This window comes from Oryctolagus cuniculus, chromosome 11, assembly GCF_051225735.1.
Source record: "Oryctolagus cuniculus isolate XC-2025 breed Fujian yellow rabbit chromosome 11, ASM5122573v1, whole genome shotgun sequence".
Taxonomy (NCBI): Eukaryota; Metazoa; Chordata; class Mammalia; order Lagomorpha; family Leporidae; genus Oryctolagus; species Oryctolagus cuniculus.
Genome location: NC_142877.1, coordinates 47,676,424 through 47,697,343, shown reverse-complemented (window position 1 = coordinate 47,697,343; position 20,920 = coordinate 47,676,424). Strand labels below are relative to the sequence as shown.

Sequence of the window (20,920 nt, the reverse complement as noted above, 5' to 3'; positions counted from 1 at the left end):
CAATGCCACCGTGCTGCCCGCTGTCCCCTGTAGCACCTGCATTCCTCCAGCTGGGCTCAGGCCCAGGAGCTGCATCAGCACAGCAGGTTCACCTGTGGGTGTGGGAGAAGCCACGTCTGAGGTCCACCACCACCCCCAGCAGGGAGGCACACACATGTCCTATTCCTACGCTCCCAATGTCAGGGCCACCAACCAGAGGACAATTTCCGCCTTGGTTCTCCCAGCTTCCTTGGCAGCATTAACGCCCTTGGCCCACTCTCTGGGCTCTAGAAAAAAAGCTCTGGAGACTCCAGCTAAAGATCACGCAGGGTCCCCTGCTGCGAGGGCTCTTTTCTGTGCCCAGACCTCGGTCCTCTTGGTCCCACTCTGAGCGGCGTCTACCCTCTTTGGGTCTCTAGTGGTTTCCAGGATGACTGATCCTAGATGTGGGATGTGTCTGACTGGCCCGCCCTCCCCAGCCACACCTGTGTGTTTCACACCCACAGCACGCACAGCCTCCTGGGCCTGAGCAGGCAGCTCTGCAACACTGGGCATCCCACGCAAGGGCCACGGCTTGCTCCTTCCTCCGCTCTTCCCACAGGGCTGCGCTTCCCTGTCCCAGCCTGCTGTCTCCTCCACTCACTGCCCCTGTGGCCAGCAGGACAGGGGTCTCCCGTGCACAAAGCTGCCAGCTGGGGGTAGAAGGAGACTGGGGTTCCTGCTACACAGGCCCTGTGCCCTGTGGAGCTCCCAGGGCTCTGGCCGCTCACAGCCACAGCAGCTTCCATGGGCTCAGTCTTCTCCCCAGGCCCCAAGGCAAATGCTCCCTGGGCTCCCAGAAACAGCCACCAAGGGCCCGCTCCATGGGGACCCCAGGGAGGGGCTGTGTACAGGGGAGCGCTCTGACCAGCATGGCTGGGCAATGCCTCCCTGCCAGGTCCACTCCTTAGTGTCCAGCTCCCTGTGTCCCCGACTCCAAAGCTCCTGACACACCCTCCTCCTTCCCACTGTCTATGCCCCAGCCCAGCCAGACAGGGCGCTGGCCAGAGTACCTCCTCTTCAGGAAGTCATTTGGGGGTGATATTCCCGCCAGCGTCTCAGTCAACACAGCCGTGGCCATCTGACAGGCATCGAGGAAGCCACATGGGACTGTGGGACACCTGAGACATCTGGACCTCCTCCCAGACAGCTCTGTGGTTCTGGGTCACCTGCCAGCTCCCAGAAAGCCAGCACAGGAGGCGGCCGAGGGGTCTCACAGGGCCAAAGAGCTCACAATAATTTGTGGGAGGTCTTGGTGTGCAAGGCAGCCGGCTCAGGGGTCCCTGGACAGCAGGTTCACTTCAGGTGCAGCCTTCCCTTACAAAGTGCCACACGGGCCCGTACTGCTCAGCCTGGGGGCCTGGAGCTGCAGCCCCCCCCCACCTGACCCTCCAGGCTGGGCCTGCTGTGGGGCACCATCCTGGAGACAGGAGGACAGGGCCCTTGGCCCAGGGCAATTGCAGGGCTCAATGTTCTCTTCACTCCCCTCTAGAAGTGGAAATGGAGTTGGCGTCAGAACTCGGAAATCAGAACGGAGGCTCAGGGCTGGCGACGAGGCTCGGCCCTGGCCCCTCCCTGTGAACTATGCCAGTCCGGGGACTTGGGGCAGAGTGGAGACGTGCGCTGTGTTCCCAGTACTATACAACATTTCTTTGGTCATTTCAATGTGCAAGTATCTGGGTCACGGAGTGGTGGGACCTTCTGTCCAAGACATTACCTGTGAGGCCTGAGACCCCACTGGAGCTACACAGCTAGGGGCCACCTGCATTAGTCAGGCCAATCAGCTCCACATGGCACAGCCAAGAGTCCACATAGCAGGTCCCAGGACAGACAGCCCTGAAGCCACAGCCCTGACACCTCCCCTACTGCCCGGCCCCTGGGGTCCACTTCTGTTCCCTGAGGCGCCGGCCCTGCCTCTGGAGGCTGCTTACCTCCCCTTTGCTCCTCTCTGGAGCCTTTATCCTCTGCGTACCCTTTCCTGAGTCTCAGCCAGGACCTGCCGTTGAGGCCCCCAGAGCTTCCTGTCCAGCCAGACCCCCAACCGTGGTTGCACGTGCTATGAGCCAGTGTGAGCCTGTGGACTGATGGCTGATTTCTGGATTGAGTGATTGACAGATGGACAGATTTCCCCTCTTTGTAGCAAGAAAGTCATCACCTGCTGTACTTAATGATGGTGTCCCAACCACAGAACTAAGCACTGGCCTTCGCATCACATGTAACTGCCGCACCTGCCCCCACAACCCAATACTCACTGTACCCGTTACAGATGCAGAGCCCACAACCTCCAGTCCGAGTTCCTGAGCAAGGAGGAGGCAAAGTCAAAGTCTAGGTCCTGTATTTCCAGCTCTACAGTGTCCACGTGAAGCCTTTCACAAGGTAACAAGGGAGCTGCTGAGACACTGGGGTCATGGGTGAGGGCTGGGGATGGGAGTCCTGTTGGGGATGAGGCAGAATCAGTCAAGGGCGAGGGTGTGGCTGGAGGCAGGGCCAGTCCCCAGAGAAGAGCACTAGTGGCCAAGCCTTTACTTCCTGCCTTGCGCTTGGGCCAGTGTGGCCTCAAAGGCAGGACAGAGATTGAACAGCTTCTGTACCGCTACCTGTAACAGCCCTACTCACATCCTGTGGACTCCAAGATTCAGTGGTTCTGTAGCAAGATTCCTGTACCAAACAAGACAGCAAGCGCTCTCAGCAGGAAGAAGGCTTTTATTATGCCGGCTTAAGGCCCAGTAGAATTTCTTATCCTAAATCCTGAGCCTCTAATTAAGAAGGAATTTCCCTTATATATGGTTAGCTTCTCTGTCTCCCTTAAATGGTGACCTGCACACATCTGATTGGATATTCTAATGTGCCATGGCAGCCACAAGACTAACACTGACTGAAGGTAATTATAAGGTTTTTTTGTTTTTGTTTTTTTTTTTCACACATCCTGGCTGTAAGCTGCATGGGAAGAGTTAACCCCTTGGTTCTGAACCTGCAAGCAGAGCCTGAAAAGGTTCCATATAAGCAGAGAAGGACCACAGTTGGAGCATTCACAGGCAAGCAGGGAACAGGCACTTACCTCCCAGGACAGAGGCCTCCCTTTTTCTGGCCTTGGGGAGGCTCTACCACACCTCTACTCATGTCAGAAACACGTTTACTGCCACAGTTCTGTTCTGTTCTGTTTTTTTGTTTGTTTGTTTGTTTGTTTTTTGTTTTTTTCTTTTTTGTAACTAGGTAATGTCATCTGCTCTAAAACCTCTGGACAACAAGTGGAAGATGTGCATTAAACAAAGTTCTGCCAGCAGCAAATCAATAGTTCTAAACAGGATTTTTTAGGTTTTTTGACCAAGTCTTTCATTCACACACTTTCTTTTTTAAATTTTTTTTTGACAGGTAGAGTGGATAGTGAGAGAGAGAGACAGAGAGAAAGGTCTTCCTTTTCCATTGGTTCACCCCCCCAATGGCCGCTGCGGTCGGTGCACCGCGGCCGGTGCACTGCGCTGATCCAAACCCAGGGCCAGGTGCTTCTCCTGGTCTCCCATGGGGTGCAGGGCCCAAGCACTTGGGCCATCCTCCACTGCACTCCCAGGGCCACAGGAGAGAGCTGGACTGGAAGAGGGGCAACCGGGACAGAATCCGGCACCCCAACCGGGACTAGAACCCGGTGTGCCGGTGCCAGAGGTGGAGGATTAGCCTATTGAGCTGCGGCACCAGCCCTTAAACAGGATATTTTAGAAATTCTTTAAGTATTTTTATCCATCAGAGTCTACTGACAATTCTTTTCAATGCACTCTTTCGTGTCATTTTATTCAAAATATCTGCCCCAGGTGATCCGTACTTAACACTGCAGAAACTATCCTTATCACGTCACAGTACTTCTCACCTCAGCCACCGGAAGTCTGGGTGTTTCTCCTCACGCCAGGGCTTCAGAGTGATCCGTTCTGGAAGTGCAAGATTTAGCCAAGTCTCAGAACAGAGCTGCAGTTGGAAGCTTCCCCACGCTTTAGCTACCGTCTGAGAATTACTTGTCCACGGCTATCAAAGAACACCCGTACTTGGGAATTCTAGACTCTGCCAGGACTTCTGGCACAGCCATACTTTGTTCTCCATCAGTGGCTCACTGATCAGGAACCCAAGTGTGTCTGGGCGGATTCCACTCTGTCTACTGATAAGAAGAACTGGCGGGCACAGGTATTTGCTGTGGGGGTAGGACGCCACCTGGGACGCCCTCATCCAATGTCTGGGTGTCTGGGTTCACATCCCAGCTCAGCTTCTGATTCCACGTCCTGCTCTGTGTCCCTGGGAGGCAGCAGGTGAGGCTAAGGTGATCATGGCCCTGCCACCCTCGGGGGACGTCCGGATTGGGTTCTGTGCTGCTGGTTTTCCCTGCCCTGCCCTCGCTGTCACAGGCATCTGAGGAGTGAGCCAGCAGGTGGAAAGTCTTTCTCTGTCTCTCTTGCTCTCTTTTTCTACCTGCCTTTCAAATAAAATGGAGGAAAATACATGAGATCCCTTCAAAATATTCATGGAGAATGAAACAAATATCCACTTATTTTGGTAGAAACGTGCTGAAATCCATGAATACAAGGAGTTTTTAAAAAGCTCATTAAATGCATTTTATGAAAAAATTATACATGGATTAAAAAAACTGAAACAAACTAAACACATTAAGAAAAACTCTGCATGGGTTTCACTTTTTTGTACCTCAATAAGCTTTTAATTATATTTTTGGTGCACTTTTGAAAATAACTTGTGTTTCGTGTTGTTTTATTTACTCAGAGAGCTTAAACCTCATTTGTAGGATGGGTTTTGATCGGTCCTTAATGGAAAACTTTTTACACTTCTTTTTTTTTTCATCATAAGTGATAAAAATGTATTTTAGGGGCCAGCACTGTGACCTAGTGGGTTAAGACGCTGACTACAGCACCGGCAACCCACATAGTTTGAGTCCCAGCTGCTCCACTTTGATCCAGACCCAATAGAAAGCAGCAGAAGGAGACCAAGTACTTGGGCCCCTATACCCATGTGGCAGACCAGGAATAAGCTCCTGGCTCCTTGCTTCAGTCTGGTCCAGCCCAGGCCATTGAGGCCCTTTGGGGAGTGAACCAGAAGATGGTAACTCTTTCTCTCTCTCTTTCAAATAAATAAATTCTTTTAAAAATGTACTGAGAATTCCTTGGATGGTGGTTACTGCCGCAGCTTTGAGGAGGGACCAGCACTGCAGGAAATCACTGAGCAATCGCACTTCCCAGCATCCCTGGCCAGCACGGAGGAGGGCACTCATTTCCCAGGTCAGTGCAGAGGGGACAGTCACCTGACACGGGGGCTAGACTGCCCCTAGCGGGCTGCTCGGGAACTGCAGGAGGCACGGAGGGGCTTCAGGGCTGGGGGCGCCATGGAGGGTCGCGGGGCTCACTTCTTACCTTGATGAGGCCGGGGCTTCCTCCTTCCGTGCGAGGTTGTCCGCAGGAAGGAGACCTGACCCTGCGAGGCCGCCATGGTCTTGGCGTTGTTGTGGGTTGCTCCGCTCTTGTGAAACTGGAGCCAGGATTGTTGCCAGATGTATTTGGTTTGAAAACAGAGTTGAGAGAGCAGAGCGAGGAGAGAGGGGAGAGAATGAGAGAGAGGAGAGGGAGAGGGAGAGAGGAGAGGGATTCGGTCTCTTCCGCCCACTGGTTCGGTCCCCAACGGCCCCAACAGCCGCAAGGACCTAGCGGAAGCCAGGAGCCTGGGGCTCCCTCCCAGCAGAGGCCCCAGCCCGGCGGCCATCTTCTGTCCCCCAGGCCCAGGAGCGCCGAGCTGAACGGGAAGGGAGCGGCCGGGAGTCGAGTGGACACCCCCGGAGGGGGCGGGGCCCGCAGCGGCTCTCTGGACTGCTCCTCTGCCGCCATAGGCCCCCAGAGTCCCCAGCCCCCAGCCCCCAGCCGGGGTCTAGCCAGCCACTTATCAAAGCTTCTCTGGAGCTTCAGCCTCACCGTGACCTGCACAGTCTCCCTGGCCGTGGCCGGCTGCGCCGCGGGCCCCTCGTGTGGCTCCCACAGCCCCTGGTCACCCTCGGCACCGGCCCTGCCCTGTCCCTGGGAGGGCGAGGCCCGTGGGGCCTGCACATGCGGCCCTGGGGCTGGCTGAGGCGCCATGAGCCGCCGCCCTAGCTGCTGCCAGCTCCTGGGCTCCTGAGACTGCCAGGGCCGCGCTCAAGGTCCATGGAGTCGGGGGTCAGTGGGGTGGGGGCCTGAAGCCAGCAGGGAAGGGGTCCTGGCCGCCTGTCCCCCATCGGGGTCCCGGGAGGTGGCTGTGTACCCGCAGTCCACGGTGATCCCGGCTCTGTGGCCGCCTTGGCCAGGCCCCCGGGACTCTGTTTGTTTGTGTCTTAAGTTTATTTTGTTTATTCTTTTCCCCATTTGGTTTAGTTTGTTTATTTCCACCTATTTTTTGTTTGTTTGTTTGTTTTTGCTCCGGTTTATCTTGTTTGCAGTTCTTTTTATTTCCGCAGTCCAGCCATGCTTAGTTAGGCAGCGCTGTCAGACTAACTACTGTTAGTGCGATTAGTGGCCGCGTTTTTCCTTTTCTTGTTTTCTGTTTCGCTTAGGTAGCCTTGCCGCTCTGTAATGTTAGCCTAATGAGTCTAGCTAGAGTGCTCAGTTAGACAGTGGCCAGGCCCCTGAGAGATCCTTTTCTGTTCCTAGTTATCGTAGTCAGGGTAGTCACTTAGTAAGTGGTCATTGGCAGAGTAGAGAGAGTAGTTTAGAGAGAGTAGATAGAGGAACACACCACCGGCTTGATGGCAGTCCCCGAAGCCTTGCAGCCAAACATCGAGGGATTCCGGCTCCTGGACACCCTGGGCCAGGGCAGCTGTGGTCAGGTGAGGCTCGCCCGGCACCTCGCCTCCACAAGATCATGGTGGTAAAGATGCTCAGGCAAGACCGCAGCCCCTCCACCTTGCAGAGGTGAAGAGGGAGGGGCCTCCTGGAGAGCGCGAGGCATGAATGTATCATCGGCCTGGGGAAGTGAGCCAGGCACAAGAGCTTGTGCACTTGATGATGAGCTGGCCTGGGGGGGCTGGAGGCCAGGTTCCTGTTTGGTCAGGTCCTGGCAGCTGTGGAGTGCTGCCACGCCCACCCAGTGGCACATGGGGACTTAAAACTGAATATTTTTTAACAGGCGCCCACATGACAGTGACACTTGCAGATTTGGGGCTGAGCCGCCAGCTGGCCAGGGCAAGCTCTTGAAGGGGTTCTGAAGCGCCCCTGAGCACTGTGCCACGGAGATCTTCCTATGAGAAGCGAAGGACACATTTTAGACAGATGTATGGAGGCCGGGAGTGGAGAGAACACAGATGAGTAGCAGGACTGCATCCTCTGTGGGTGTTACACTTTGGCACAGATGGTCAGCCAGACCCTGCATCAGCTCCTGACCTGGCTGCTCACTAAGGACGCTGAGCTTAGGTCAGGGCCAACCATGCAAGGGCTCCCTGGTGGTTTGGCTCCCTCTACAATGAGGCAAAGGAGACCTGGGTCAGCCTGGTGCAGCCCCTGGGCATCCCCCAGGACCCAGAAGCAGGCAGGACCTCACTAGCCTCGGCTTGCTGCCAGGCGTCACTGCTGTCACTGACAGCCACAGCACTGGATCCCTGCAGTTAGAGATCCACACTTGGAAATTCCTGCCGCCGAGGTCTCTGCCCCACACGACAGCATGGCAGTGCGGCATAGCTCGTCTCTGCCCCTGTATTCCTCCCCTGCCTCCCTGAGCCTGCTGAGAGCCTCCAGAGCTCAGCCAGAGCCCAAACCGCACTCACGGTGCCTCGAGAAGGGACATGCGCTCCTGCCCAGCCAGCCGCAGGAGGAGAGGAGCCCCAGCCTCGGCAGACCCCCCACCCCGAGCCAGTCCATACAACCTCCTCCTCCATCACCTTCTGGGCCAGGAGCAGTTGGGACTTCACCGAGCTTGAAAGCTGCAACCGCCAGGGAGCGGCCATTGTCAGAGAAGTGGTGCTGGTGGGCACTTGCAGATGGATCATGAGGTTCCTCCTCCTGCGGCCTGTTGTATCCTGCCGGCCTGTGCAGCTGCACAGTGGCGCCCAGTAGCCCCACCGAGAAAGAAATCTAGGAGAGGGCGGGGCTCAAGCTGGACCACGTGAATGTTTTTATTTGTGTCACATTTGCAAATATTCATGAATAAGATTCCTGAATGTAACTGCAGACCAGCTCCTGTTTGCTTTGTTTGGGTCCCAGTGTGCAGCTTGGCCAAGCTGGCAGCGGTGGGGCGGGGGGGTCAGCATGCATGAGGATTGCCTTGGAGAGGTCTCCCACCAGAAAGGTTGACCTCATGGATGCAGAAAACAAAGTGTGGGGGGAGGGGTCTCAGAGGCCAGGGTGGGAGAGAGAATGGGGAGGGAGCAGAGAGAGGGTTAAAGGGGGGGAGTGGAGGAGAGAGGAAGAGAGAAAGGGGGAGGGATCTAGAAAGAGAGGAGGAGGGGGAAAGAGAGAGAGAAAGGAGAGTGGGGCAGGGAGGGAAGAGGGAGAAAAGGGGGGAGGGAAAGAGGGAGAGGCTCCAGGCATCCACTGCTGCACAGAGGACTGACAGGTCTCAGGGGTGTGGCACAGACAGCAGGGAGGTGCAAGTCTACAGTGCTGTGCACTGCAGCAGAGCTGAGTGTGTCCTAACCCAATGGCCCCCACGTTGTCAATGGAGAATACGACCCCCAGGGCCATGGACCCTGACCATAGCATGTGTGGGATGGACCAGCTGTGTGGATAACAGAACAGTTTCCAGCAGGAGCTGGGCGGGAAGTGGTGCTGTGTGCCAGGCATGCCTGGTCTGAGGCCTGTGTTCAGTACAGGAGGGAAGGTGAGCCAAGGACCTGGAGATTCTCTGCAAGGTTTCAGGTCAGCAGGGCACCTGGCAGTGCCTTGGCCTTCTAAAGCTGCCTGTGCAAAGCATGAGTGAGCTTAAAGAGGGCTGGTGCCAGGAGGAGAGGAGAGGGCCCGTCTCGCTCCACCTGGGGAAGCTGTGCAGATGTTCATCTTCTGAGTTTCTGGGGCAGGGGAGAGGGTTGTTAGTGAAGGACGCTTGCTTCCCTATCTGACAGTACAATGGCTGCTCCTCCGAGAGGGATCCCAGCTCTTTGGCGGCTCTGACTCCTCCCAGAACAGAACTGGGGCTGCGTAAGTTCCCGCTTCAGTGGGCAGTCACCTCACACCTCTGAGACGTGGAGAAAAATGACAATGGAGAATTACCAAAGACACTCCCATGAGTGACAAGAGATTCAGGTGGTCCTGAAGGGACCGCGCTCTGAGCCGTGTGCAGGACAGAAGTGCAGACTCTGCTTGAGCTCCTGATGCGCCCTGACCTGAGTACCATTGTCAGAAGGTCCCTGTGTGTGTGTGTGTGTGTGCACCTGCCCCTAGGGACACAGCGACCCTGTGGGAGTCACAGAGCTGGCCTGCGCGGGGCCCCCAGGAGGCTTGGCTCAATTGCCCGAGGTGCTCGTTTCCTCATTGGACCGGGCCGAAGACCATGCTGACATTTTCTCCTTTGGGGAGTTGTGGTGTGGAGCAGTCCCTCTGGGAGGCTTGGCCAGGTCCAGGTGTTTCAGCTTGCCTCAATCCTGGGCATAAGAAGGGAGACGGATGGCAAAAGACAGCAGCCTGGAGGGTTGGAGTGCTGGCTGGCAGAGGGCTTGGCTAGGGCAGGTTCCGGGGTCCCAGTCACCAGATGTTTCCATGCGAGGCCCTGAGGGTATGGTTTGGGAAATGCTCCAAGGGAATCCTCTAGGAAGACTCCAGCTCACTGACCGAGAGTGGTCACAGCCATGGATGGCCTGGGGCTCCCCACTCAGGTGTCATTGTCCTTCAGGGCTTGGGCAAGCAGGAAGCAGGCTGGGGACAAGGTGGCAGGCTTGCTCGCTTGTCCCCCGTCTGGTCCCAGGGTGGATTTCCTTTTCACTCAGCACCCATCGCATGGACGCCCAGTGTAGCTTTCCTTCAAAACCATGTGCCTTTGTCGTCCGCTTCATGGCAGGATCCAGCCCCTCCTCCAACATATAGAACCCCCCTCCACCCTGTGACCTCCCCTCCACTTCCCTCTACATACTTCGAGCCATCTTGTTTGCCACATACACTGGGCCATCTCTGGGCCTTTGCCTCTGCTCTTTTCTTTCTGCAAAGCCCCAAAAGGCCTTTACCTCTTCTCTTTCTTCTTTGGGAATCCTAAAGGCCAGGGATAGCACAACCCAGAAGCTGAGAAGCCCATCTGAGTCTCCCATGTAGGTGTCATTGACCCATAGGATATGGGCAGGCAGACAGGATTAGAGCTGTGAGTTGGAGGCCACGACCCCCACCCACTCACCCTATCTGACCCCATCTGTATCCACCCACTTTTCAATTAAACTACGTAACCACCACCCCCCATAAGAAGTGGATAAGGGTCTGGGAGTGCAGTCTCAGATTCTGGGGGCCAGAACTGAGAGATATAGACCCAGGCCTTTATGCCCCAATGTTCTGCTGCAGGTAGGTAGAGAGAGGCACTTGGGATGGTCCCTTAATGATGGGTTCAAGGCCAGGTTTGACTAGACATGATTCAGAATACCCAGCATCCAGGTCCCAGGTCGTGACAAATCTGGTTTCCCCCGGGGTCTGTCACTGTCGGGGAACGGGACAGCCTGGCCAGCTGTGACCCTCCCGACATGTACAAGCACAAAGAAGTTTAGTGCTGGGCTTTTTCCACCCTGCCCGTTGCTAATTGCAAGATCCTGTTTTGACTTTAAGCATCCTGTTATTGCATGTTTCCCACACTTAGTTGGTAACATGTTTTCCGTGAATGATATATATATAAATAGGTGGACGGTGGGCGGGGGTAGTGAATGATCGCTGGTAAAAGACGAATGAATGAACGCTGGTAAAAGGACGGAGGAATGAATGAACGCTGGTAAAAGACGAATGAATGAACGCCGGTAACAGGCGGAGTTGTGAATGAACGCCGGAAACAGGCGGGAGTTATGAATGAACGCCGGTAACAGGCGGGAGCTGTGAATGAATGCGAGTAGTAAGCGGGAGTGGTGAATGAAGGAGTTGTGAATGAATGCCGATAACAGGGCGGGCGTTCGCGACATGTAACGCGAGTCTGCTGAAAAATAAAGTGGAAGCTGAAAAGCCGATAAACGCGTCTGGTGTCTCCGAGGTCTCACCGGCGTTAACCTATCCGGAAGGTGTACGCCTGCATGTCACAAAGCCTCCTTTGATGTGGTAGCAGGGTCTCCTGGTGTCAAACACAGGGACATTGTCATCTTGACTCGGGCCTGCATCTGCTGAGACAGGGATGCAGGAGCTCCCAGTATTAGAAGGACAGGGCTGCCAGGAAGGTGTCTCAGGGAACACCACTGTGTTCCCTCCAGGAAGGCAGATCTGGTGGCCTGGATGGCCAACAGCCACAGCTTTGGCCACAGCAATGCTGCCAATTCAGTCAGCTTTGCCAGATGCAGCCCTGGAACACCACCTGACAGGACGGGAGGGGGATTATTTTGTATGGTGTTTACAATACCTTATCACCTGCTCTATAACTTGTCTAGTGAACATTGGCTCTAGTACTGCATATTTTTCTAGGACCCCCGTAAAGCAAATGCATTCCCTACAAAGTTCTTACCTGCTGTTCTATGGCAAGGCTCAAAAAGTTCAAGGAAAATGCACAGTGGGACAGACTGCACATGACTTAAAGAGTGTTTCGAAACTAAAATAAGCATGCTTGCATTCTATTTACTTAACAAAGTTTTGGAAGCACCCTGGCAGGAGTCCTGTCCCATGGGAAAAATTTGACACAACCAGGGAACACTTAGACTCTTCCAAGGAGGCATGGATATGCCCTCGTGGACTTCTGGCTGAGTCACTCTCACCTGGGGGGAGGGGGTCCTTCCACCCTCTGGGGCATATTCTGAACCTCCTCAAAGTGTGGTGCCAAGAAAGAGAGATGGCCAGTCCCTGGGAGTTGGCTGGAAATGCAGTTTTCTTGGCCTTACACAGATTGGGTTCATGTCCTCGGATGAGTGGACAGTGAACAAAGCCTTCAGGGTATTCTGGATACTAACCCTCTGCAGGTTGGACGAAGCTGGGGATTCCTGAAGAAGACACACTCATGGAGAGGAGGTCAATCTTCTTTGCAAAGCACAAGTTGTTGAATTCTATTTATTTATTTATTTATTTGACAGGCAGAGTTAGACAGTGAGAGAGAGAGAGAGAGAGAAAGGTTTTCCTTCCGTTGGTTCGCCCCCCAAATGGCTGCTACGGCCAGCGCCCTGCGCTGATCCAAAGCCATGAGCCAGGTGCTTCCTCCTGGTCTTCCATGCGGGTGCAGCGCCCAAGCACTTGGGCCATCCTCCACTGCCTTCTCGGGCCACAGCAGAGAGCTGGACTGGAAGACGAGCAACCGGGACAGAATCCGGCGCCCCGACTGGGACTAGGACCCAGGATGCTGGTTTAGCAGGCAGAGGATTAGCCTAGTGAGCTGTGGCGCCGGCTGCAAGTTGTTGAATCTTTAGCTGGAGTCTCCAGAAATCTCTTTCTAGAGCCCAGAGCATGGGCCAAGGGCATTAATGCTGCCAAGAAAGCTGGGAGAACCAAGGCAGAAATTGTCCTCTGGTTGGTGGCCCTGACGTTGGGAGCGTGGGAATGGGACATGTACCTGCCTCCCTGCTGGGGTGGCGGTGGACCTCAGACGTGGCTTCTCCCACACCCACAGGTGAACCTGCTGTGTTGATGCAGCTCCTGGGCCTGAGCCCAGCTGGAGAAATGCAGGTGCTGCAGGGGGCAGCATTCAGCATGGTGTCATTAGGGGCACCAGGTAGTGAGCATAGTTAGTTTAGCTGGTGTCGACCATTAGTTACATCAGCAGTCAGTCCTCGGAGATCCTTTTCTGTTCTAGGTATCGTAGTCAGGGTAGTTGCCTAGTTAGTGCTCACTGGCTGAGTCGAGTAGTTTAGAGAGAGTAGATTGAGGAACCAATGAACACCATCATGGAAGTCCCCGTAGTCTTCCATCCGAAGATCAAGTGATTTCACCTCCTGGACACCCTGGGCCAGGGCGGCTGTGGCCTGGGGAGTCTCACCCATCACCTCGCCACCGACAAGTTCATGGTGGTGAAGATGCTTATCTGAGACCATAGTCCCTCCACCTCGCAGAGTGAAGAGGGAGGTGGCCTCCAAAGAGCTCAAGGCATGAAAACATCATCCGTCATCGTCCTGCAGGAGTGAGACACACACAAGAGCATGTGTACTTGGTGATGAGCTGGCCTGGGGGGATGGAGGCCAGGTCCCTCTGGGTTAGGTCCTGGCATCTGTAACTCATGTCACAGCTTCTGAGTGACACACAGGGACTTAAAACTATATTTTATTCGACGCCCACTTGACTATAAAACTTGCAGATTTGGGGCTGAGCTGCTGGCTGACCAAGGGCAAGCCCATGAAAGGGTTCTGTAGTGCCCCTGAGCACTGTGCCACAGAGATCTTCCTAGGAGAAGCGTGGGACGCATTTAAGGCAGATGTATGGAGCCTGGGAGTGGTGCTCTTCACTGTGCTATCCGGCACAGCACTCTTCTGGGGAGAGATCACAGATGAGCTGCCCGACTGCGTCCTCTGGGGGTGTTCCTCATTGCACAGATTGTCAGTCAGTCCCTGCAGAAGCTCCTGACTTGGTTGCTCACCATGGATGCTGAGCAGAGGCCAACGGCCAAACACACAAGTGCTCACTGGTGGTTTGGCTCCCTCTATGATGAGGCGAAGGAGACCCGGGTCAGCCTGGTGCAGCGCTGGGCATCCACCAAGACCCAGAAGCAGGCAGGACCTCGCTGGCCTCGGCTTGCTGCCAGGCATCACTGCCAATGAATCATCAGACCCTGAGAGCCACAGCAATGGATCCCTGGAGTCGTTTTCCCAGAGATCAAAGATTCAAACGTGGGAAAACCTTGCCGCGAGGTCTCTGCTCCACATGACAGCCTCGCCTTGCCGCTCTTCTCTGCCTCTGGATTTAGCGAAGTATACGGTTCCTCCGCCGGCTCCCAAAGCCTGCTGAGAGCCTGCAGAGCTCAGAGTCCCAGCCTGAGCCCCTGTGTGGCACCCCCAAGAGGAGCGACAGCTCCTAGTTGGCCAGCTGCAAGAGGAGAGGAGCCCCAGCCTCAGCAGAGCCGCCGAGCCAGTCCCTACGGCCTCCTCTTCCACCACCCTCTGGGCCAGGAGCCGTTGGGACCTCATGAGCCGGAAGTGGTAGCGGCCAGCGAACCGGAAGTTGCAGGAGCCAGCAAGATGGAGGTGGCCGGGATCTCAGAAGTTGTGTACAGTAGAAGCAGGTGGCCGGCGGGTGAATGCAGGAGGAGCCTCAGGTCCTTCTTCCAGGCCCTCTGTGTTCTGCTGGCCCGAATAGAGCGGCGCTGGACTGCGCAGCTGCAAAGTGCCCCCCCAACCCCGCCCTGAGGGAAGTCAGAGGGAGAGGGCGGGGCTCAGTGGCCAAGGGCCAGGGTGAGAAGCTGGGCCAGCAAGGTACCTGCAGAGGGTTCCTAGGTGGCTCCTGCAGGCTCCTGTGTCCTGCCGGCCCTGGACTGCGCAGCTGCAAAGTTGCCCCCGCCAAGCTACTCAGCCCTGAGGGAAGATTAGAAGTAGAGGGCAGGGCTCAATCTGGACTGCCTGAAGTTATTTTATTTTATTTTTTTTTTTTTCTGTTTGTAGTTTCCTGACTGGAAGCTGAGATCCAGTCTTGTGTGCTGTTTGGGGGTGCCAGTATGCACCTTGAAAATGTCGCATGGGGTCACCTGGCACAGGGACGCTACTCCATTCCAGAGTGGGGAGATCCTGAGGGGCACCCGTCAGGGGGGCTCACAGGAGATGCTGTTACTCCTGATGCCAGCCAACTCCATAAGAGAAGGTGGACACTAACCCACGTGCTGAGCGCCAGGGAAAGGAGGGAGAGCCTCCCCTCCAACGTGGAAGGCACAGGTGCAGTGAGGGGCCTGAGACTGTGTGTGAACTCCATGGTACCTGCGGGTGCCCCGGGAGGTCACAGTCACTACACCTCTGGCCACCTGGGTCATCTCCATGAGCCCTGAGTTAGAAGCTCAGAAGGGCATGTGCTGAACTCTGGAGTCCCTGGGGCAGCCCAGCATGTGGAAAGATCTGCAACCTTGATGTCCCCAGGGCTGCCCTGCTGAGACCCACACCATCGCAGCCCAGCCCAGTACAGAGAAGCACAGCACTCAGTCATCAGGAAACGCTGAGTTTAATGACTGATTCTACACCATGAAGCTGGGCAGCAGTGGACAGTCCAGGGACAGGGGCCGGTGCCACTCAGGAATCCCGGAACAGCAGTGAGAGAGAGAGCAAAGAAGCTCGGAGCTGCTGAGCCCAGAAGAGCAGCCTCAGGCTCGCGGGGGGAGCTGTTATCCCAGGGGAGAGGTCAGGCCTGGCCAGGTGTGCAGCTCAGTCTGCATCAGGGGAGACCTCCGAGCAGGTCTTGTTGAAGAGGTCAAACTTGGTCATCCAGGGCAGAGTGCGGACAGTGAAGAAGCAGGTGAAGCTCTGAGGACACAGCACAGACGGGACCGAGTTAGGAGGCCGGGGGCCGTGGGGCTCTGGCTCGGAACCCAGCACCCAGCTCAACCTGGTGACGTGGCCCTTCCCCAGGCTGCTGGCCTGACCCCAGACCTGGTTCCACAGCACGACCCCTGGGCAGCTGCTGACTTCCCCAGGGTCTGAGGGTTCTTCCAGACACAAGGACACCAGTGTTTCCACCCCGCCCAGGCCACATCGTGGACAGCGGGCTCCAGGAATGTCACTAGGGCAAGAGGTGTGGATCAGACCCCAGGAGGCGAGGCTGACACTGCTCCAGGCAACAGCTACTCTCCAATGCATGCAACGGGCTAACCTCTTAGCTAACCTCACCATGGGATCCACTTGGTGGGGCAGAGATGTCTCTGTTGCAGCAGCACCAGCCCTTGGTATAAGGCACTCAGCTGGGCCAGGACAGGGCCTGGAGAGTGGACAGAGGGGACGCCCTCAGCCCCCATTGCCTGGTGTCCAGGTCAGTGCAGAAGACCCTGGAAATCCTGATGTGGGGCCTCACTGGGCTCCTTTTGGAGAAGACTGGGGAGTGGTGGGAATGAGGACCAGTGAGGGGGCTTCCTTACAGGAGCCAGGGCTCTGGGATCGAGGACAAGAGGAGCCATCAGAGGCCATGAGGCCCAGGGATCAGGCACCTGCCCGTGCGTGGGCCATGTCATTGGTATGGGCTTTCAAGGGACACCCTGGGTTCCCAGCCCAGCCAGACTCCCATGAAGACACTCAGATGGGTGGTAAGATTGTGTCTGCTGTAGGCTCAGGACTACAGGTCCCAGAGAAGGGCTGGGTGGCCCCTGGCCCCCCACACCACCCAGGCTGATTTCATAGACATGGGAAACAGGGAAGATTGTGTGAGTCCTTACACGGCTCCGCTCGGGGCGGTCTTCAAAGGGGCAATTCTCCGTGTCTTCCTCCAGTTTTCCACACGTGGTTCGGCGCAGCAACAGTTCCATGGAGAACACGATGTCATTATACTGTTTCTGAGGACAAAGAGGTTCAAGTTGACACACAGCTGAGCACGCCCGGAAGTAACCACAGTGCTCAGGACAGGCAGAGACCCACACTCCTCCTCCATGGGAATGCATGCCCTTGGCCTAGAACGACTCCTGTTGTACAAGCCTGGGTGACCTTCACTGCTTGGGGCTTTCAGATGGAGGAGCAGGTGAGCCTGATGGAGGAGGCAGGCACAGGCAGGCTGTCACAGGGCGTCCCTTCCTCCCTGGATCCTGTACCTCAGCCCCTCTCTCACATTGACTCTGGCCTTGTGCTCAGCAGGTGTCTCAACCCTCCCACCTCCTCCTCCCAGGGCAGGGCCCCAGAGCTTGGGGGTCTCTGGCTTACTGAGGATTTGCTGAATCCTCTCAGGCTCTGAGAAGGGAATCTCAGGTATGAGGGAGCTGGTTTGGTTTTTTTTTTTTTTTTTTTTTTTTTTTTTTTTTTAACAGGCAGAATGGACAGTGAGAGAGAGAGAGAGAGAGAGACAGAAAGAAAGGTCTTCCTTTTTTCTGTTGGTTCACCCCCTAGTGGCCACTGCAGGCGGCGCACCACACTGATCCAAAACCAGGAGCCAGGTGCTTCTCCTGGTCTCCCATGCAGGTGCAGGGCCCAAGCACTTGGGCCATCCTCCACTGTACTCCTGGGCCACAGCAGAGAGCTGGACTGGAAGAGGAGCAACCAGGACAGAATCCGGCGCCCCGACTGGGACTAGAACCCGGTGTGCTGGTGATGCAGGCGGAGGATTAGCCTATTGAGCCGGGGCACCCTGCCAACTGTCAGTTTTTACTCCTGCCCACATATAGCCAAGGGCCCCACAGGGCTCAGGAAGTGGCCAGACAGTGCCATCCTGGTTTCAGGAAACACCTTCTGCCCTCATGCTAAAGGCATCTTCACCTTTTCTGTCCATCTTCTCATGCCATCCTATTGCCTTCAGTCCGTGTGCTCCACCACGTGACAGCCATGGCCTCAACCCTCCCACCTGACCCAGCAGCTCAGGGTCACACTTCCTGTACAGGTAGCCAGGGGCAGTTCAACCCACAGACTCACTCAGAGGGTTGCACTGAGGCTCTGGGCAGGGTTGGTCCTGGGCCCTGCTTCTAGGCTCCCAGTGCTGAGCGATGTAGAGCCCTGTCCCATGTCCCCCGTAGCAGAGGTCCCCGCTAGGCAGGTGCACCCCTTGTCCCTGCCCCAGCCCGGGTTGATGTCACAGTCATGTTTGCAGGTTGACAGAGGACAGTCAGCACCCCGAGGGGACTGAGGGAGAGTGTGAGTCAGGATCGGGTCCTTGAGCAGCGACAGCCCCAGGGGCCTGAGCAGGTGCCAATCAGAGGACAGGTTCTGAGCACCCAGCAGCTCTGGCACTGAGGGTGGGAAAGGCCTGCTCCTGGAGACCTCGGCTTGCTCGCTCTCTGTCTTTCTACGTAACTCTTTAATATTGTTTACGATCCGTTCCTAGCTTCCTTCCTCCACACTTCCTCATCAGGAGTCCTCTTCCTCACTGGTGATTACCTGGACTTCAGTCTTCAGCCCCATGACGACATCGGGATCATGGAGACTGGGTAAGACATCTACTCCGCAGCAGACTCTGACACAGACGTTTTGAAAATTTTCTAATAGTTATAAATAAACTTTTGAAAAAATAGTTATAAATGATTATAAAAATTTGAATATTATATTTCCTAAAGGGGGAAGTCAATTTAATGAGGCTGTATGTACTGACTGTGGGCTACATCAAGTTAGGTGGCTGAGGCACGGGCTGGTAACCTTGATCAGAAACCACTGCCGGGGCTGGTGCCATGGCTCACTTGGTTAATCCTCTGCCTGCAGCACCAGCATCCCATATGGCTACCGGGTTCTAGTCCCAGTTGCTCCTCTTCCAGTCCTGCTCTCTGCTGTGGCCCAGGAGTGCAGTGGAGGTTGCCCAGGTGATTGTGCCCCTGCACCCACATGGGAGACCACGAGGAATCACCTGGCTCCTGGCTTCAGATCGGTGCAGCAGGCCAGTTGTAGCAGCCATTTGGGGAGTGAACCAACAGAAGGAAGACCTTTCTCTCTGTCTCTCTCTCTCACTGTCTGTAACTCTACCTGTCAAATTAAAAAAAAAATGGAAGAGAGCCGGCGCCGTGGCTCAATAGGCTAATCCTCCACCTTGCGGCGCCGGCACACCGGGTTCTAGTCCCGGTTGGGGCGCCGGATTCTGTCCCGGTTGCCCCTCTTCCAGGCCAGCTCTCTGCTATGGCCAGGGAGTGCAGTGGAGGATGGCCCAGGTGCTTGGGCCCTGCACCCCATGGGAGACCAGGAAAAGCACCTGGATCCTGGCTCCTGCCATCGGATCAGCGCGGTGCGCCGGCTGCAGCGGCGGCCATTGGAGGGTGAACCAACGGCAAAGGAAGACCTTTCTCTCTCTGTCTCTCTCTCACTGTCCACTCTGCCTGTCAAAAAAAAAAAAAAAAAAAAAAAAAAAAAAAAAAAAAGGAAGAATGCAGGCGTACACCTTCCGGATAGGTTAACGCCGGCGAGACCTCGGAGACACCAGACGCGTTTATCGGCTTTTCAGCTTTCACTTTATTTTTCAGCAGACTCGCGTTACATGTCGCGAACGCCCGCCCTGTTACCGGCATTCATTCACAACTCATTCATTCACAACTCCTTCATTCACCACTCCTGCTTACTACTCGCATTCATTCATAGCTCCCGCCTGTTACCGGCGTTCATTCATAACTCCCGCCTGTTTCCGGCGTTCATTCACAACTCCGCCTGTTACCGGCGTTCATTCACAACTCCGCCTGTTACCGGCGTTCATTCATTCCTCCGTCTTTTACCAGCCTTCATTCATTCCTCCGTCTTTTACCAGCATTCATTCACTCTCCGTCTTTTACCAGCGTTCATTCACTCTCCGTCTTTTACCAGCGTTCATTCATCCACCCGTCTTTTTCCAGCATTCATTCACTCTCCGTCTTTTACCAGCGTTCATTCATCCACTCCCGCCCACCGTCCACCTATTTATATATATCATTCACGGAAAACATGTTACCAACTAAGTGTGGGAAACATGCAATAACAGGATGCTTAAAGTCAAAACAGGATCTTGCAATTAGCAACGGGCAGGGTGGAAAAAGCCCAGCACTAAACTTCTTGTGCTCGTACATGTCGGGAGGGTCACAGCTGGCCAGGCTGTCCCGTTCCCCGACAGAAGAACCCACAACCGGCCAGCGCCGCGGCTTACTAGGCTAATCCTCTGCCTTGCGGCACCAGCACACCAGGTTCTAGTCCCTGTCGGGGCGCCGGATTCTGTCCCGGTTGCCCCTCTTCCAGGCCAGCTCTCTGCTGTGGCCAGGGAGTGCAGTGGAGGATGGCCCAAGTGCTTGGGCCCTGCACCCCATGGGAGACCAGGAGAAGCACCTGGCTCCTGCCATCGGATTAGCGCGGTGCGCCGGCCGCAGCACACTGGCCGCAGCGGCCATTGGAGGGTGAACCAACGGCAAAGGAAGACCTTTCTCTCTGTCTCTCTCTCTCACTGTCCACTCTGCCTGTCAAAAAAAAAAAAAAAACCACTGCCCCTTCCTGCCCTTCTCTGTCCCAGGCAGGAGGCAGGCAGCAGGGAGGGGCTTCACCCACCTTGTCCCTCCAGGATGCCAGGATGCGCTCCAGCCTGTAGGCCTGCTCGTCCTTGCTCTGCTGGTTGAAAGTGTACAAGGCGAACTCCACCGTGGCAGGCAGGTAACTGTTCATCACTTTTCGGTCGGCTAGGTCGTTTTGCTCTTCAGTAATCACAGAGTAGGTCTCCAACAGACAGAAGCCGAAGAGAAGGGGCAACAGGGCCCAGGGCAGAGCCCAACTCCCAGGCCGCCAGGACATTGCTGCAGGAGCTGGCACCTCTGCCTCCGTTCCCCCAGCTCTGGAACACCCAGGAGCCTTCCGGGCTGGCCCTGGCCTTGAGTCCCAGTGCTGGCCACAGACTCCTCCCTCCAGGCCTCCTCTGCCAGGACACCCTGTCCTTGCACTCGTGTGGCCTCACCTCCCCCAGTCCAAGTGGGAACTCTGTCATCTCTGCCCACGAGGGAGGAAGGACGGGAAGGCACAGCCATGGGAGCGAGGGGCCCAGCTGGGGACATGGCCCAGCCCCAGCTGCTCTCTCAGAGCTCTGTGAGTTAGAGGAGACCTGAGTGAGGAGGCCCCAGGGCAGATCCTGATCTAGGAACCAGGCTCAAGAGGTGTGCAAGGCAGGTGCTCCCTGGGCATCCCAGGAGGCTCTGGGAGATGAGCCTGTGGTTCCAGAACCTTCCTAAGCATCACTGGTCTGGGATGAGGAGGTCATTGCCAAGGAATGGCTGC

General features: G+C 55.8%; 1 protein-coding gene across 1 annotated transcript; it reads right to left on the bottom strand.

Annotated features, from left to right (window-relative positions):
* Positions 1-14,671: 14,671 nt before the first annotated feature.
* Positions 14,672-20,471, bottom strand: LOC103348241 (cystatin-9-like). Its single transcript, XM_008256320.5, has 3 exons — positions 20,204-20,471; positions 16,453-16,569; positions 14,672-15,550 (listed from the first exon to the last, which is right to left on the bottom strand). The coding sequence occupies exons 1-3, from the start codon at positions 20,441-20,443 to the stop codon at positions 15,452-15,454; spliced, it is 456 nt and encodes a 151-aa protein (XP_008254542.2). The 5' UTR covers positions 20,444-20,471; the 3' UTR covers positions 14,672-15,451.
* Between the last annotated feature and the right edge of the window lie 449 nt (positions 20,472-20,920).